At 43.2% G+C, this 18,277-nt stretch overlaps 1 protein-coding gene across 1 annotated transcript in view; it reads right to left on the minus strand.

Moving 5' to 3' along the window:
• Nucleotides 1-11,661: 11,661 nt before the first annotated feature.
• The window catches only part of DEPDC1B (DEP domain containing 1B), a 113,798-nt gene continuing 107,182 nt past the window's right edge, over nucleotides 11,662-18,277 (minus strand). Inside the window, exon 11 of the mRNA XM_082255324.1 lies at nucleotides 11,662-12,202. Coding sequence (XP_082111450.1) covers nucleotides 12,041-12,202 — 162 coding nt within the window. The 3' untranslated portion in view covers nucleotides 11,662-12,040. The remainder of the gene's footprint in view (nucleotides 12,203-18,277) is intronic.

Below are 18,277 nucleotides of genomic sequence, written 5' to 3' on the forward strand. Positions count from 1 at the left end.
AGATTTGCAAGATAACTGATATACATCCCAGGTGATATAATTTGCTGCTCTGTGATTGCAGTACTTTAGTCTGCATCTCCCCAAGGTAATACTTAAAATCTGGCCTGTTAGTGGGCCCTGAGGACCGGCGTTGAGGACCACAGCTGTAGGGGACCAGATATAGCGAATGCAGGCTCCTGGGTTTAGCAACATGTTAAGGAGCATATTTATCTTATTTTTGGCTAGAGTTCTGCTTTAAGGGTTATTAAACACACTAATGTAAAACTCCACATATAACCCAAATATCCAAAAATGATTCTAGGCATTTGAAATCAACTTCAATAAAGAAACGCTTTTCCCCAAACTACTAAACATAAAAACACATTTTTATTAAGTGCACTTGGTGTCATTATACCATTTTACAGTCATTATAATACAAAATTGTAACAGCTCTTTAAAAAAAATGTTCAAGACATGGATTGCTAAGCAAAAGATACAAGGCACACTATATGAAATACAGGACAATCTGAAATCGAGGGGTCAGTAAAAATCGGAACTGTGCAATGTGTGGAAATACAAGATAGAAGCTCTTTTGTGATTTTTTTTTTTTTTTTTTTTTTTTTACAGTATGAACACATAACAACCTCTGGTTAACCTCCAAGCAGACCATGCACGAGTTGCCTAAAACAAGATTATATAACAATAGTACCTTGTATTAAACCAGCCTACAGCCAATAAAATGTTCCTGTTTTAAATGTTTAACCTCAAGCCTTAGGCTGCCTTTAGACATGTATTGATTGTTACAGTGCATTGACCACATAGGCATTGTTTAATCTGCTTATATCTTGCCTTCCTTGATTCCCCCTCCTTATGAATAAAACCCGTTTTAGTACGTACCTTATTTAGACCCTGTGATGTTATCATTGGATTTCTGTGCTTTTCTCTACAATGCTGGCAGATCATGGTTGGTGGGAAAGGCTGGCAGGGCGCTGTGCAAAGCTTTCTGGAAACAGCAGAGCACCCTAGGTAAAGTCCACCTGTTGAGCCTCCATGATTGACAGAAACAAAATCGAATGATTAAGGGCTCTTTCACACGGGCGGTCCGATCAGATCCGCCTGTCAGTTTTTTAGGCGGATCTGATCGGATCCTCCATGCAGCTCTATGGGGCAGCGGGTGTCAGCGGAGGTCACCTCCGCTGACACCCGCTGCCATCCGCATCCGATCCTGTGCTGAAATCTGGACGGATGGAAACCCTATTTTTCCATCCGTTCAGTAATCGGAGCGGAGCGGATCTGATGAGAGCGGACAAGCGGTCCGCTCTCCTCCGATCCCCCATAGAGGGCAGCGGGTGCTGAGACACCTCCCTCTCCGCTCTGCAAGCGGAGACGGAGCTGTCATCCGCCCGGCTCAGCGGGGATCGCGGATCGATCCCCGCTGAGCAACACGGATCCGCCTGCGGAGGCGGACCGTGTGAAAGAAGCCTAAAAGTGTTGGGCTAAGTACAGTTCACCTGGGAGAAAAGCTAGATGATGGACATCCTCCAGCCAAGAAAGGAGTCAGACTCTGACCTGCTGCAGTGTCCGGTAAAATAAGAGTAAGTAATTTCAGTACAGGAGAGGAGCCTGTGCAACAGAGAGACTAAATGGACGGCTGGCATACAGCTTTAAAGGCAGGCCATACTTTTGGAAAGGGCTGGCAATTAAGCGCAAAGGCACATTACTTGACCCATTTTTATTGCAATGCAGTGCACCACATACGTGTGCTGCCTGCAACTGTAGTTATGTGGTGGCATGCAGTTATAAATAATTGGTGCCACAATGCACTACCCAAACTACCACATATTAATGTTTTCTCATGTGTTACCGCAACACATACATGTAAAACTAGCTTTAATAAAAATAAAGAAACAGAAAAAATAGTTACTTTCTCAAAGAAACCACCAATTCAAGGTCTGTGCTGGTGACTGGAAGTACTGATGCCATTGGCTAAGCAACCGGCATTATATAAAAACATTCTCTGAGAAGGTCACAGGACCAATGCAGACACTAGCCAGACCCCGGATTCAGACTATATTTCAATAAGGTAACAACCGCAACTGTTTTTCCTCAATTTGTTGGAAACTTGGTAAAGGGGGGTATTAAATATTTAACCACTTAAGCCCCGGAAGATTTTACCCCCATTCCGACCAGGGGGTATTTTGCGATTCGGCACTGCGTGACTTTAACGGAGAATTGCGCGGTCGTGCGACGCTGTACCTAAACGAATTTGGCGTCCTTTTTTTCCCACAAACAGAGCTTTCTTTTGGCGGTATTTGATCACCTGTGCGATTTTTTGATCACGCGCTATAAACAAAAAAAGAGCGTCCATTTTGCAAAAATAGCAATATTTTTCCCTTTTTTTTATATGAAATTCCCCCAAAAAAAAATGTAAAAATCAAAATTTTTTAAAATTTTCGGCCAATTTGTTTTATGCTACCTATGTTTGGTAAAAAAAATCGCAAAAAGCGTATTTTGATTGGTTTGCGCAAAAGTTATTGCGTTTACTAACTAAGGGAAAGATTTTTGTCATTTTTGTTGTTTTTTTTTTTTAACGCGTAATGGCGGCGATCTGCGATTTTTTTTGCGGTACTGCGACATTGCGGCGGACAGATCGGACCCTTGACTGACATTTTTGACACTTTTGGGGTTACCAGTGACATTTCTACAGTAATCAGTGCTATACATATGCACTGTTACTGTAAAAATACACTGGTAGTGAAGGGGTTAACTTTATTTGAGAGGGAGGGGCTGTGTGTGTCCCTAGGGGCGTGATTCTAACTGTGATTGGCTGGGGCTTCAGCTGTATGCAGAGTGATCAACGGATCTACATAGTAGATCCAGATGATCAGCTCTCATACAGCGAGGAGAATGACAGGCAGCTTGTTTACACAAGCTGCCTGACTTTCTCCCTCTCCCCCGCCGATCGCAGAGTGGCCGGCGGACATCGGGTCCGCCGGTCACACGCGCGGGGGGGTCCGTGACCACTCGGGAGCGGGAGCGCGCCTCCGGGGGCGCGCACTCGCTCCCTAGACCCTCACAAGCTAGTGACGTAGCCCTACGTCACTTTGCCTGTGAGGGGCTGACCGCCGACGTAGATAGTCGTGCGGCGGTCGGCAAGTGGTTAAGGGGATGATGGTTTTGGACAACTTCACACATTATTGGCTTGATGTCATCTACCAACATAGCAAGCCTCCAGTGCAGTATACGCTAGGAGAGTGCCAGATATTACCTCTGAACTTATGTCCTCCAAGTCTCCCCACAATACTGTTGATCAGCTAATTCTAGTAAAAATAAATAAACTCCTTTCCAATCAAAGATCCTCTTATAGCCAAATTAAAGTTTGACTCCACTTTTTTTTTTCTCAACAAAAAACATTCCTCCTCTGGGTGATCTCTGTACATTGCGGGGATTTTATTAAACTTTGTTGCAGATTCCTACCTTTTGCTATTCTGAAGAAATCATTGTTCGTTCGTCTATGCTCATGTGCTGAGTCTAATGGGAGTGGTTTCATAATGATCAACCAGCAGCTGTAGGGCTCTAATGAGGAAAACTGCTGGGCCTGCATCCCTTTAGATGTGATTTCCTATTGGGAGTACCTTACATAAAAATGAAATTTTTGCTGCAGGAGATGCCAAAAATCGGACTTGTATCTTAGCGCAGACCTCTGAGAAAAATCAGTAAACCAATCACACAAGCAGGAAATTACGTTTCTGGGGCGTGTTCTGAACACATTTTGTATACAGAAAGCCTCCACATAGCCATATTGCATTGCATTTCACAGAAATTTTTAAGAACATTCAGTTACAATATGACTTGTTTTGCAATTGTAAAAGTTATAATTTTTTTTTTATTTGATATTTTTTTTTTCCCCTATGAAGGTGTAGTTACCCTTTAACCGGTTGCAGACTGCGCACAGTATATTTACTGCGGCAGTCAGCCCCGGCCAGGCAGAGTGACGTAGATCTACGTCACTAGCCTGTCACCGGGTTTTGAGCCAATAGCAGGCGAGCTCGGCTCGTTCACAGAGGAGTCCCGGCGTGTGACCGGCGGACCTGATGTCCGCCGGTCACACTACGATCGTCGGTAGAGCGGGTGGCTTATGTAAACAAGCCACCTGTCATTCTCCCCTGTGTAAAAATGGAGATCAGATGGTTCTACTATGTAGAACCGTTGATCTCTGTTTTTACAATAGGAGACCTGTCCCACTACAGTTAGAAGCACGCCCCTAGGACACACTTAACCCCTCCCCTTCCAATACAGTTAACCCCTTCCCTGCCAGTGTCATTTTTACAGTAACAGTGCATATGTATAGCACTGATTACTGCAGTAATGTCACTGGTATCCCCAAAAGTGTCAAAAATGTCAGTCAAGGGTCCGATCTGTCCGCCGCAATGTCGCAGTACCGCAAAAAAAAAAAAAAAAAAAAAAAAAAAAATCGCAGATCGCCGTCATTACTCGTTAAAAAAAAAAAACACCAAAAATGACAAAAATCTTTCCCTTTGTTAGTAAACGCGATAACTTTTGCGCAAACCAATCAAAAAATGCGATTTTTTTTTACCAAACATATGTAGCATAAAACAAATTGGCCAATTGATTTTTAATTTTTTTTGGGGGGGAATTTCATATAAAAAAAAAGTGAAAAATAGTTATTTTTGCAAAATTTACGCTCTTTTTTTGTTTATAGCGCATGATCAAAAAAAAAAAAAATATTGCACAGGTGATCAAATACCACCAGAAGAAAGCTCTGTTTGTGGGAAAAAAAGGAAGTGAAATTCGTTTAGGTACAGCGTCGCACGACCGCGCAATTGTCCGTTAAAGTCACGCAGTAAAAAAAAAAAAAAAAATAGCAAAAAACCCCCTGGTCAGGAAGGGGGTAAAATCTTCCGAGGCTTAAGTGGTTAAATTTAAAAGGCCTGTCCAATCAAAACTGATATTTCACTTCTGAATAGATGTCAATAGGCTGAATCATCAACCAACTATTATGTCTTTAGGAGACTATACAACCAAGTTCCCCTTCTCTGCCCACCCCCTGTGGATTGGTTACAGGGGTTCCACTTGCATTTATCATTTTTTTCAAGAGACATTTACTTGTGAAAGGGCAATGTGCAATAACATAGTAACTAATCAGATGATGAAGATGCTGAAAGTCAGTTGGCTGATGTTCTTCATGCATGCTTTGCACAGCATTATTAAAATTACCACCCTTTCCATTTTAACAAATAAACTAGTACAGGAGTTCCCAAACTGTGGGTCACGAGCTGCGTTTGAGTAAGTCGCTGGCGGATTTTACTGAGAACGGTCAGGGCTGCCCAGGCATTGGCAGAGCATTGTGTTACAAGGAGCAGGAGGGCCTTGAGCTCCACTGACGTTCCGACCCCGCCCCTTGCTGTGTTCTTTACGGGAGACAGCGCCTCGGGGTAGGAGTCGGACTGAGTGGAGCCATTATCAGAGTGCACTGCATCGGATCGGAGCTGAGCACCAGGACTAGTCATCAATTAGGCCAGACACTGATGTCTTATTTTAGGCCTGGTTCACATGTATGCTGGTTGGCGGCCCACATTTGCACAGGCATAGCAGCCCATTGATTAGAATGAGCGGCTATGCTTGCGTTTTCCACTGAAAAAAGGTGCATGCAGAATTAAAAAAAGAAAGATGCAGTGGCCTTGAAATCCATTCTGCTTTTGCACCATGCGACTTACCTGAAATTCCTGCACACGTAAACTGTGGGCCCACGTAAATGCTGGGCCCACGTATATAAAAATGCAGAAAGCTTGCCAGTGCAGGAACTGCAGGTAAGTCGCATGGTGCAAAAGCAGGATGGATTTTAAAGCCACTGCATTTTTTTTAAATGCTGCATGCACCTTTTTTCGATGCAAAACGAGGGCATAGCAGCCCATTCAAACCAATGGGCAGCTATGCCTGTGCTAATGTGGGCCGCCAACCCACATACATGTGAACCAGGCCTAAAGCAGTAGTAAAGTAATTTACAAATAAAACCACTGGTCCTCCTGCAGGTTTAACCACTTCTTGACCGCAAGGATTTGCTCCCCTTAATGACCAGGCGCTTTACAATATTCAATTACAAGCAAGTGGGTCCCGAAAAATAACTGTATTCAGAAGTGGGTCTCGGCCCAAAAAAGTTTGGGAAGCCCTGCACCAATATATTGTGTAAGCTGGATAACCACAGATAGCCAAAGCTCAACAGGTCATTGGTCTGCAGTTGAGAACCTTAATTTTTCCTGAAAATGTGCACAAAATAACATTAGGCCAAACTTTCTGGAAATCATTTTGGGTTGCCAATAACAGATTTGTATAATAAAATGTCAAGTAATTAAAACATCAAAACGTACAAAAGAGAATTCTTGGTGTATTGTACACAACAGGAGGACAAAGCACAAAATTAGCATAGGCAGATGAATCCACAGATAAAAGCACAGAAAGCAGCTTCTAAATTAGATTCCTAGAAAAGATGGTTTAAATTTTACAGTTGCTGGACAGATCCCAGGAGTGAGGCAGTCCACGTACCTTAGAAAAATATATGTTTTTTTTTTTCTATAGCATTTCTTATATTAGTGGAACCCTTCATCTGCCGTCCCCTTCAAATCGCCTGTCGACTAGGTAAGTCCTACTGGCTCTTCATTTATGAACTTTGCCGTTAGAGAATTATAGCAAAGATTTGTACAATTTATCAATAAATCCAATCAGAATGTGCTTTATTTTCCCATTGACTAAAAAATTAAATCTGACTTTGTGCCACTGGGCAGCTGCCACACGTTTGCGTTTTTTTTTTTTTTTTTTTTTTTTGTTAAACAAGGGAACATAGGATATTACAGTGCCTTGCAAAAGTATTCGGCCCCCTTGAACTTTGCGACCTTTTGCCACATTTCAGGCTTCAAACATAAAGATATAAAACTTTAATTTTTTGTGAAGAATCAACAAGTGGGAAGCAATCATGAAGTGGCATGAAATTTATTGGATATTTCAAACTTTAACAAATAAAAAACTGAAAAATTGGGGCGTGCAAAATTATTCAGCCCCCTTACTTTCAGTGCAGCAAACTCTCTCCAGTTCAGTGAGGATCTCTGAATGATCCAATGTTGACCTACATGACTAATGATGATAAATAGAATCCACCTGTGTGTAATCAAGTCTTCGTATAAATGCACCTGCACTGTGATAGTCTCAGAGGTCCGTTTAAAGTGCAGAGAGCATAATGAAGAACAAGGAACACACCAGGCAGGTCCGAGATACTGTTGTGGAGAAGTTTAAAGCCGGATTTGGATACAAAAAGATTTCCCAAGCTTTAAACATCCCAAGGAGCACTGTGCAAGCGATAATATTGAAATGGAAGGAGTATCAGACCACTGCAAATCTACGAAGACCTGGCCGTCCCTCTAAACTTTCAGCTCATACAAGGAGAAGACTGATCAGAGATGCAGCCAAGAGGCCCATGATCACTCTGGATGAACTGCAGAGATCTACAGCTGAGGTGGGAGACTCTGTCCATAGGACAAAAATCAGTCGTATACTGCACAAATCTGGCCTTTATGGAAGAGTGGCAAGAAGAAAGCCATTTCTCAAAGATATCCATAAAAAAGTGTAGTTTAAAGTTTGCCACAAGCCACCTGGGAGACGCACCAAACATGTGGAAGAAGGTGCTCTGGTCAGATGAAACCAAAATCAAACTTTTTGGCAACAATGCAGAACGTTATGTTTGGCGTAAAAGCAACACAGCTCATCACCCTGAACACACCATCCCCACTGTCAAACATGGTGGTGGCAGCATCATGGTTTGGGCCTGCTTTTCTTCAGCAGGGACAGGGAAGATGGTTAAAATTGATGGGAAGATGGATGGAGCCAAATACAGGACCATTCTGGAAGAAAACCTGATGGGAGTCTGCAAAAGACCTGAGACTGGGACGGAGATTTGTCTTCCAACAAGACAATGATCCAAAACATAAAACAAAATCTACAATGGAATGGTTCACAAATAAACATATCCAGGTGTTAGAATGGCCAAGTCAAAGTCCAGACCTGAATCCAATCGAGAATCTGTGGAAAGAACTGAAAACTGCTGTTCAAACGCTCTCCATCCAACCTCACTGAGCTTGAGCTGTTTTGCAAGGAGGAATGGGCAAAAATTTCAGTCTCTCGATGTGCAAAACTGATAGAGACATACCCCAAGCGACTTACAGCTGTAATCGCAGCAAACGGTGGTGCTACAAAATATTAACTTAAGGGGGCTGAATAATTTTGCACGCCCAATTTTTCAGTTTTTTATTTGTTAAAAAAGTTTGAAATATCCAATAAATTTTGTTCCACTTCATGATTGTGTCCCACTTATTTTTTGTGAAGAATCAACAACTACAGTTTTATATCTTTATGTTTGAAGCCTGAAATGTGGCAAAAGGTCAAAAAGTTCAAGGGGGGCGAATACTTTCGCAAGGCACTGTATGTGACATGGCTAGTGCCATAGCATTTGTCCTACAAAAAATGGAATCCTTAGAAATTAATTCAGTCACCCTGCAATCAATGTATTACAATAATATGGGTCAGCAAAAACAAGTAGAATTTTCAGAATACAGAAAATATTTAAAGTACACATTTGTAGTTGCAGGTTATAGGCTTCTTCCAAGCTAACCAAAATGCTAATTCTAAAAATTCAATCTGCATTTGTATTATAGTAGAGCCTTTTCCCAACCAGTGTTCTATGGAGGTTCTTCCAGAGGTTACTTGGGAAAACAGCAGTGGCAGTTCTTCTGCCTACACTGAGCACCAATGTAAGGGGTCTCCAGTTTTCAATGGCTGTGGATTTCTGGCCATTATTGTTGGTTTCATTTCATGATTATTAAAGTGTTACTAAACCCACAACATTAACCACTTTACCACCGGAGGATTTTGCTGTCTTCCGTCCAGGCCACTTTTTGCGATTCGGCGCTGTGCGACTTCAACTGACAATTGCGCGGTCGTGCGACGCCGTACCCAAACGAAATTTACGTCCTTTTTTTCCCACAAACAGAGCTTTCTTTTGGTGGTATTTGATCACCTGTGCGATTTTTACTTTTTGCGCTATAAACAAAAAAAGAGCGTTTATTTTGAAAAAATAAAAATATTTTTAACATTTTTTTATATGAAATTCCCCCCAAAAAAGATGTAAAAAACAATTTTTTAAAAAATTTTTGGCCAATTTGTTTTCTGCTACCTATGTTTGGTAAAAAAAAAAAATCGCAATAAGCGTATTTTGATTGGTTTGCGCAAAAGTTATTGCGTTTACTAACAAAGGGAAAGATTTCTGTCATTTTTGGTGTTTTTTTTTTAACGCGTAATAGCGGCGATCTGCGATTTTTTTTTGCGGGACTGCGACATTGCGGCGGACAGATCGGACCCTTGACTGACATTTTTGACACTTTTGGGGGTACCAGTGACATTACTGCAGTAATCAGTGCTATATATATGCACTGTTACTGTAAAAATGACACTGGCAGGGAAGGGGTTAATTTTATTGGAGAGGGAGGGGTTAATGTATGCCTGGTGCTTACTGACGTGCAGGGGGGGAGGTGACTGAGTGAGTCATGGACAGATCAGATGTCCAGCTATGCTGAGCAGTCCGATCTGTCACTCCCTGTCACTATGGAGATCCGCCCGCTGTCTTCGATCTTACGGAATCTTCTGTATTTAGGTCTTCTTTAGCACATGTTTCCACACAGAACATTAATCTCTATGGTGTACAGAAGTGTAAAATTCATGCTGTACAGCTCTTGCAAAACAGATTTACCTTAAAGTATTTCCATGTAAAAAGAATACTGCCATTCTAGTATAGTACATAGGTGTTTGGCCCTTTATGTTTAACCAGCTGCTGACTTAGACACTGACCTGCCCAAGGATCCAGCGTTGCCAATCCTGGCATTGGCATATTAACTGTGGGCAGCCGGAAGGGACTCCTTGCGGTTTCACAGCTGGCTGCCCACTATGCATGCGGCTTTTGTGAATGGTCCTGAAGCCTTCAGGATAGAACTTCCACTCAGAGTAGGAAAAGTCCCTAAACATATTTAACTGCAAAGGGGACCCAAATTTGGCAGCAAAACCCCATTGGGAGTTCTAAATTGGAAACTGTATTAATGAATAAGTAAACCGTTTTTTGCAACAGCAGCATATCTGCACTCCAACCATCTCTACAATGTTAGTACCATAAGGAGGAGAATTCTGTGATCCTGGGACCATCAGTGGCAATGTGCTTCAGATTTCCAGAGGCAAGCAGTAAGGGTTGGAGCTTAAATCTCCCCTTGCTGATTCTGTGTGCAAGTGCTTCCTTAGCAACACAGTCCCATAACCAGAATTCACTTGGCCATAAAATGGAATAATTACAGACATACTAGATCACAGGTGAGGTACCCGTAATATTAGTCCAAACAACTTTTGATACATGTAACCGTTCAGTAGATTCAGAATTAAGAGCAAGTGATTTAGACTGAATGAACAGTACACCAGTCTCTGTGTAAACCTGAAGGTAATTTGCCAGGGTCAGGTTTAAGGGCTGGTCCACACCAGATGCATTCCAGTGTGTTTTTATTCTCCATCAAAAATGCATGGACAGTGTTTACCATGGATTACAATGACCGTAGTTCACACCAGTGCAGTGTGTTCCAATGCAGTCAACAAAAGTAGAACATGCCCCATTCTTTCTGTATGGAACGCATTAGGAATTCAGCAAAAACGCAATAAAAATCCAACCACTTGAACGCATCAAAAACAGGCATGCAGAAACCTATCCGGAATACAGAAATTGTGGAACTGGCCCCAAGCACAAATTAGGTAAAAACTTACCACCGCACTACCTATTAATAGAGGCACGTACATGAATAGATCACCTCTGCACTTTAGGTTCAGTATTTGCAACCACATTTATAAACATAAATATTAAGTATTAAAGGCCAGTACCTGCCAGAATAGAGTTTACAACTACTTGCATCTCTTATGGCCTCCAGTAATATGCTAAAACATATTTCCAGTGCCAACCAATTACAGTTCTCATTAGAAAACCAAATAATGGTGTTCTAAATCTCCTAAAAAATGTCCTAAATGTAGGATACACAGATAATTAGCTAGCATGTTATAAGAATGGGACACCTTCACTATAGCTTTTGAGAAGGACATACAAATGCAAAAATGCAGAAATGCAGAGGTCACATCATTTGAGTCTCTGATCTAAAAACTGACGGGTGATTCAATCCACCAGTGACCATTGAAATCTATTTTTTTGGGATGTAAAAGCTAAAATAATGGTAAGTACTGAGAAGGAGGGGGAGGTAGGTTGTGCTGTATGAGTCTCGAAAAAAAACGCACCAGACAGAAAGAAAGGGAGGTAATTTGTATCTAAAAAAAAAAAACAAAAAAAACACGAAAACCTGAATCCAGCAGGAATTGGCATAATTAACATCCGACAATTAAGAGCATACACTTTAAATCTATAGGCACAGTGAAAACATCAGTATTCTTTTTAAACCTTTTTCCATAAAGAAAGCATTGGTACGTGTTGTTACAAAACCACTATAAAATGGGATCCTATGTCAGACCACACAGTGTTTTCATTTGGAATATGCTCCTCAACATTACTTTATATAGAAGAATCAGACAGATCCGCGCATCACTAGGTGACTTCCCAGAAGCGCCTCCAGTGTATCGAAGACATTCAAGTATGTACATGATTTGACAAGGAAGATTATGGTTATATAAGCTTTTAAATGATCCTTCCAGTGTAGTTTCAAGTAGTTCTTATGTACTCAGTAGGCTTAGTTAAAATCCACAGGCGAATGATAAAAATTGAAATGTTCCATACATTTAAAAAAAAAGTTCCTGTTAATAGTTGACCTACTTTTGTGAAAAAGAGATATCCACAGAAATACTGATCATTAGCGTTCGTGAATATCTCGTGTCTTGCTGCTTTTTTTTTTACTAAATTAGTTTCAGTAGTTCTGCAGGAAATGTAAACCATCGATCAGTCTGCATTTAAGCAGACATTCACCTACATACGAAAGCTGCGGGTCCTCTGAAATGACTGGAAGGGTCTCTTAAGAGCGAAAAACGACAGCTGAGACTTTAGGGTCGGTCGCTCAGGAAAGATCGCTGCCTCGCTTTCTGGTGTAGGGAGCCGTTCCTTGTAGACTTGTGGGTGAGACCTTTGAAACTGAAGAGGAACAATGGATTCAATAAGCAGATGTTTTCTTATACAGATAATATACCCATATAGCAGGGATTCATCCAGATCATTTGATAAGGAACAGATTTAAGGGTCGGTTCACACTGGTGTGATGCGGGAACCACAGCGATTCCTGTGCGGGTTCCCGCATTGCATCTGTATCTCAGGCAGTTCACACTGCGCTCTGCGAACCACTACAGGTGTCAATATAAAGTTAATGACATCTCCAGATTGGTTCGCAGAACGCAGTGCAAACTGTGGAATTGGATTGCCTGGGTGTAAATACCCATGTGTTCAGATTCCAGTGCGGACCAAAAAAAAAAAAAAAGGGCCCTGCACAGTTTTGGTGCTAATGCGACGCAATTTCAGCCATACAAACTGTATGGCTGAAATTGCATCACACAGACATCGAATGTGATGTGCACAGGAATGTGGTGCGAACCACATGCGATGGCTGCTATCGCATTAGTGTGAACCCAGCCTAAAGCTGAACTCCAGGGAAATCATAAAAATCTCCATTTAGGTCTAAGGGATCAGAAAAACCTTTACTTATCCTATTCTGCAGGCTCTTTCTGCAATTCTAGACCAGTCACCACTTCCTATTCATTCAATAAGTGGCAGGTCCTCTGACATCAAAGTGCAATGCAGTGCCCATAATCCTGCACTGGATGAGGGGACATTAAGGGACAGTCCACTGCCAGACCATGGGGGAAGCTAGGATGAGACAAGTAAAATAACTTTTTCCGATCCCTTAGACCTAAATGATCATTTAAAGAGAAGGCCCCTTTCACACCTGTCCGTTCCGTGGACGGAGCCGTTCTGCTCAGCGGGGGATCGATCTGCCGATCCCCGCTGAGCAGGCAGATGACAGCTCTGTCTCCGCTATGTGCGCGGAGATGGAGGTGTCAGATCCCCGCTGTTCTCTACAGTCTAAAGTATCAAATATATATTCTATGCAATGCACAAGCCTCGTGAAAATCAACAAAAATCTGCCTTTACCTTCCCTGACTGCATTAAATCCTCCTTCATTTATGTTTAACGAGGCCCTCCAACTGCTATGACCTTTTTGGGAAGGCAGATAAAGTTATATTCAGTAAATTCAAGACATTCCCTTTCGAAAACTGCTTTTTCATTAGTCAAAAGTCACAATGTCTGCAACAGGAGGGGCGAAAGAGGGCATCCCAAAAAAAAAAAAAAAAGTCACAATGTCATTAAAAGTTGTTTTACGACACTTTGCTATAGATTTTTTGCACGCTATACACTTCTCTATCAATTTATTGCAATTTAGAAAGTTTAAGATCGATATTAAAAAAGGCACATTGTTATTTAGGGAATAAAAAAAAAAAACCTGTTATACTTGCCTCCTCTGTGCAGTTAATTTTGCACAGAGCAGCACAGATCCTCCTCTTCTCGGGTCCCTCTTTGCTGCTCCTAGTCCCTCCCTCCTGTTGAGAGCCCCCACAGCAAGCAGCTTGCTATGTAGCACCCGAGCCAAGCCGCTGCTCTGTGTCTATTCAGACATGGAGCTGCCGTTCGGCTCTGCCCCCTCTCCCGATCGGCTAACTGACTGATTGACAGCAGCCGAAGCCAATAGGGCCACTGCCGTGTCTCAGCCAATCAGAAGCGCCACTGGCTCTCACTGCTGTAAATCAAATTCATTAAATCAATGAGGATAGAAAGGGGGCGGGGCTGGATTACGGCTCCGTGTCTGAATGGACACAGGGAGCTGGGACCTGGCTCGGGTGCCCCCATAGCAAGCTGCTTGCTGTGGGGGCACTCAACAAGAGGGAGGGGCCAGGAGCACAGAAGAGAGACTCGAAAAGAGGAGAATCCAGGCCACTCTGTGCAAAACCAACTGTACAGAGGAGGCAAGTAAAACATTTTTTTTTGTTAAAAACAAAAACACGGGACTTAACAATAACTAGAACATTTTTTTACATTTCCAATATGGGCCTTTTTATTTAACTTTATCATTACTCCAGATAAAGCAATATATACATTTTTTTTAAGGAAAAACAAGGCTCTCTTTTGCGATATTGGTTCACAAAAAAAAAAATGGGATTTTTGACTTACCATAAAATCCATTTCTCTGATGTTCATTGACAGACACAGCTTCTGATTCTTCTTAACTATTGGGTTATACTGCCCTCTATAGGAGTAGGACACTAGGCAGGAAAAAGCTTGACTATGCCTATAGGCAGTCCCAGGGAGTTTACACCCACTCTCAGCTATAGGCACTAAGTTTTGTTACAAGCAGTGTCCGAAGAAAGCCAACTCAACAGAGAGGTGGGTGCTGTGTCTGTCAATGAACATCAGAGAAATGGATTTTACGGTAAGTCAAAAATCTCATTTTCTCTTTCGTTCATTGACGGACACAGCTCCCGATTCTTCTTAACCATTGGGACGTCCCAAAGCAGTGTTAAAAATGAGGGGTGGGAAAACCTCAGAAAAAAATTCCCCAAGACTAACCATAGCCAATCCGGTAACAGAGCTCTACCATAAACTGGAGCTCACCTGAAAAACAATATACCCTCAAAGAGGACCAGGTCCTCCAAACAGCAGCCTGCAAAACCTTGCGGCCAAAAGAAGCATCCACAGATGCCAACAACCACTTTGCAAAAAACTTTGTAAAAGTGGGCACTGACGACCAGGTGGCCACCTTGCAAACCTGCATCACTGAAGCTTGAAGACGGAAAGCCCAGGAGACACAAAGCGCCCTAGTAGAGTGCATCTAAACAGGGAAAGGAGGAACCTGACCCCTGATGCAATAGGCCTGAACCAAAGTCTGATCCATCTGGAAATGGTCGCGGAAGAAGCGGGCAACCCTTTGTGAGGTCCGTCCATGAGCGCAAATATAGAGTCTGACTTCCTAAAAGACTCCGTAGCTGCCAGGTACACCCTAATTGCCCAGACCATATCTAAGACATGCAAGGCAATTTCCTTCAGATGTTTAGGCCTGGGATACAGGGAAGGCAACACAATGGCTTCATTCAAATGACAGTCAGAGACCACCTTAGGATGGAATGACAGACAGAGGCAAAGCAACACCTTATCCCTGTTAAGAACCATAAGGTGAATGACAGGATAACGCCGTCAGTTCCGACACCATGCATGCAGATGGGATAGCCACCAAAGGCGACCACCTTCTGGGGCAGCGTAAGCAGGGAAAAGAGAAGCTTCAGTAGATTTGAAAGCACCACATTAAGATTCCAGGGCGGCAATGGAGCCCGCATTGAAGGAACCAAATGTCAGATACCCTGAAGAAAAAAGTACACACCAGGGAGTGTGTGGCCAAAGGTCGTTGGGAAAAGACTGCCAAAACCAGATACCTGGTCCTTGATGGTACTCAGGGCCAATTTTTGTTTAACCCCCCATTAAAGAAAGGCTAATATCCGATGCACCGAGAAGGCGTGAGGATGAACCCCAAGAGACTCACACCACGGAATGTAAATCTTCCACGTACGATGGAAAGTCTTCCTAGAGGCAGATTTCCTAGCTTTTAACAGTGCAGGAATCAGCGATTCAACAAACCTCCACCCTTCAGCACCTGGCGTTCAAAAGCCAAGCCGTTAAAAATCAGCGACTGTAAAACAGAATGGAAGATTGGTCCTTGAGACAGCAGATCTCCCTGAGAGGAAGTCCCCAAGGAGCATCGGCGACCAGCTGTACAAGATCGTCATACCAAGACCGACGAGGCCAGTCTGGAGCCACTAGAATGACCGGAATCCCTTCTGCCTGAATCCTGCACAGGAGTTGTGGCAGAAGTTTGAGAGGGCTGGAACGAAATCAGTCAGCCCACCTTAGAATTCCGGCTACTAACTGAGCCATCAGGACACTTCATGTGCCCCTTGGTGATTGACATAGGCCACGGCCGTGGCATTGTCCAAATGAATTTGTACTGGACACCCCTGAAAACGATTCTCCAATGAGTCAGACAAAGTCTGATCGTTCTGAGTTCCAGTACACTAATCGGCAGTCTGGGCTCTGCCAGAGGCCAGACCCCCTGAGCATGACTGTGCTGAGGATTCCTCCCCACCCGGACAGGCTGGCATCCGCAGAGACAACTGTCTAGTACAGGAGGAGAAGGGTTTTCCCTGTCGAAGTGCAAGAGAGCGAAGCCACCTCTGGAGAGTAGATCCTTGACCCACTTCACCAGAATCCCTTTAGCAGAGAGCTTGTGTGGAACTGTACAAACAGACCGCCTCAAGGGTGGACACCATCAGGTCCAGCACACGCATGCAAGCCCGGAGGGATGACCATCTACTGAACAACAGAAGCTGAACTACCTCCTGCAATGTCTGGAGTTTTTCCCAAGGAGGAAACACTCTGGCTGAGGCCAGAGTCAGACCCAGATAGGCCATTTTTTGTAAACAGAACCAAAGCAGACTCCTGAATATTCAGGATCCCACTGAACTCTCAAAGAGTTCGCAGAGCGATCTCCAGTAGTCCATCAGAGCAGTCAGAGACTCCGCTCGCAGAAGATCGTCCAGGTACCCCAGTGCCACGATCCCCCGCTGACTCCAACAAAGCCAGCACCAGGGCCAACACTGCTGTGAAGACCTGAGGTGCAGAGGTGAGGTCAGCACCAAAAACTGATAATACTCCTCGTCCACGGCAAAGTGGAGGAAGCGCTGGCGACCAGCACATATTAGAAAGTGCAGGTAGGCATCCTTGATGTCGATAGATGCGAGAAGAAATCCCCCTGATGTAGGGACGCCATTACCATGTGAATGAACTCCATGCGGAACTTCTGTACTCACACAAAGCAGCTTAGCACCTCGAGGTCCAGAATTGGACTACCTTGCCTTCCTTCCTGGGGACTGTAAAGAGGTTGGAGTAAAAAAAAACCTTGAAAATGTTCCCAAGTCAGAACCGGAACAATCACCTTTGAAATAACAAGTCTTGCACTGCCTGAAGGGATATGCAGCTATATCGTGCCCTTTAAGAGTTAATAGAATATAGCTTTTAAATGTTGAAATTCGTTTTTGGTAAAAGCAGCCCTCCCCTCTGCCCTGTAATGGACTACAAAGTCTTAACCAGCAGAATGTTCTAGTTAGAAGACTAATATGTTTGTAATCTCAAGCGCTACTTAACTGTCTTGCAAGCAGCTTTTTTGTTTACTTGCTAAAAGAAACTCAAGATTAGATGTATCACATGAGAACATCTGTGCTAAGTCACATACCCTTATATGTATTCCTTGTTGAAACTGTATATGTGTTCTTTTATCCAGAACTGCATATTATATATATATATATATATATATATATATATATATATATATATATATATATATATATATATATATATACACTCATGCTCGGTATTCAATAAAGTGAACATGTTTTGACTCTCGGCTCATTTCTGTCAAAGTGTGTTTCCTGATCTCTGACGAGGTATCCCCTGGTGGTCCGGACCTTAAGGAAGAACCCAAACACTGCCCCAAAGAGACCCTGTAAGGGATCTGGGGACAAGTGTAGGTTGGAAGGGGAAAAAAAACACCTTTCCAGGGGACAAGACCAAACTTGATTTCATAGCCTGACCGAATAACTTGGATCTATGCCATTGATCTTGAAACCAGCAAAGACGTCCCCCCACCCCAGATACGGGCGAGGGCGCCCCTTTATGCAGAGGCAGCCTTGTCCGCAGGTCTGGAAGAACCCGTTTGTGGCTTTGCCAGACCAGTTCCTCTTGGAACCTCTGGTGGAGGCCCTGACTTTTGATCCCTTTGCTTGAGATCCTGAGAGGCAAAGAGGCCGCTTAGGAGCCAAGGAGAATGGCCCACGTCTACGACAGGGCTCCTTGCCCCTGGTAGCCTGCGAAAGAAGAGAAGAGAACTCTTCCCTTCCCTCCGTGAGACCCTTAACGATGTCACCCAAGAAAACAAGAGGGAGATCAGATAAGGCATCTTCGAAGTCTAGTCCACAGACCAGCATTTCAGTTAGACAATACGCTGAAGGACCACTGCTGATACAAGAAATCAAAAAGGAGCCGCATCCAAAGAGGCATCACAGAAACTGTATGTAGCCCTTGGACCCACCTGTCCGCCAGCTCCGCAAAGACAGG

The sequence above is a fragment of the Pelophylax lessonae genome, assembly GCF_965119305.1.
Source record: "Pelophylax lessonae genome assembly, chromosome: 1".
In the NCBI taxonomy this organism is placed as follows: Eukaryota; Metazoa; Chordata; class Amphibia; order Anura; family Ranidae; genus Pelophylax; species Pelophylax lessonae.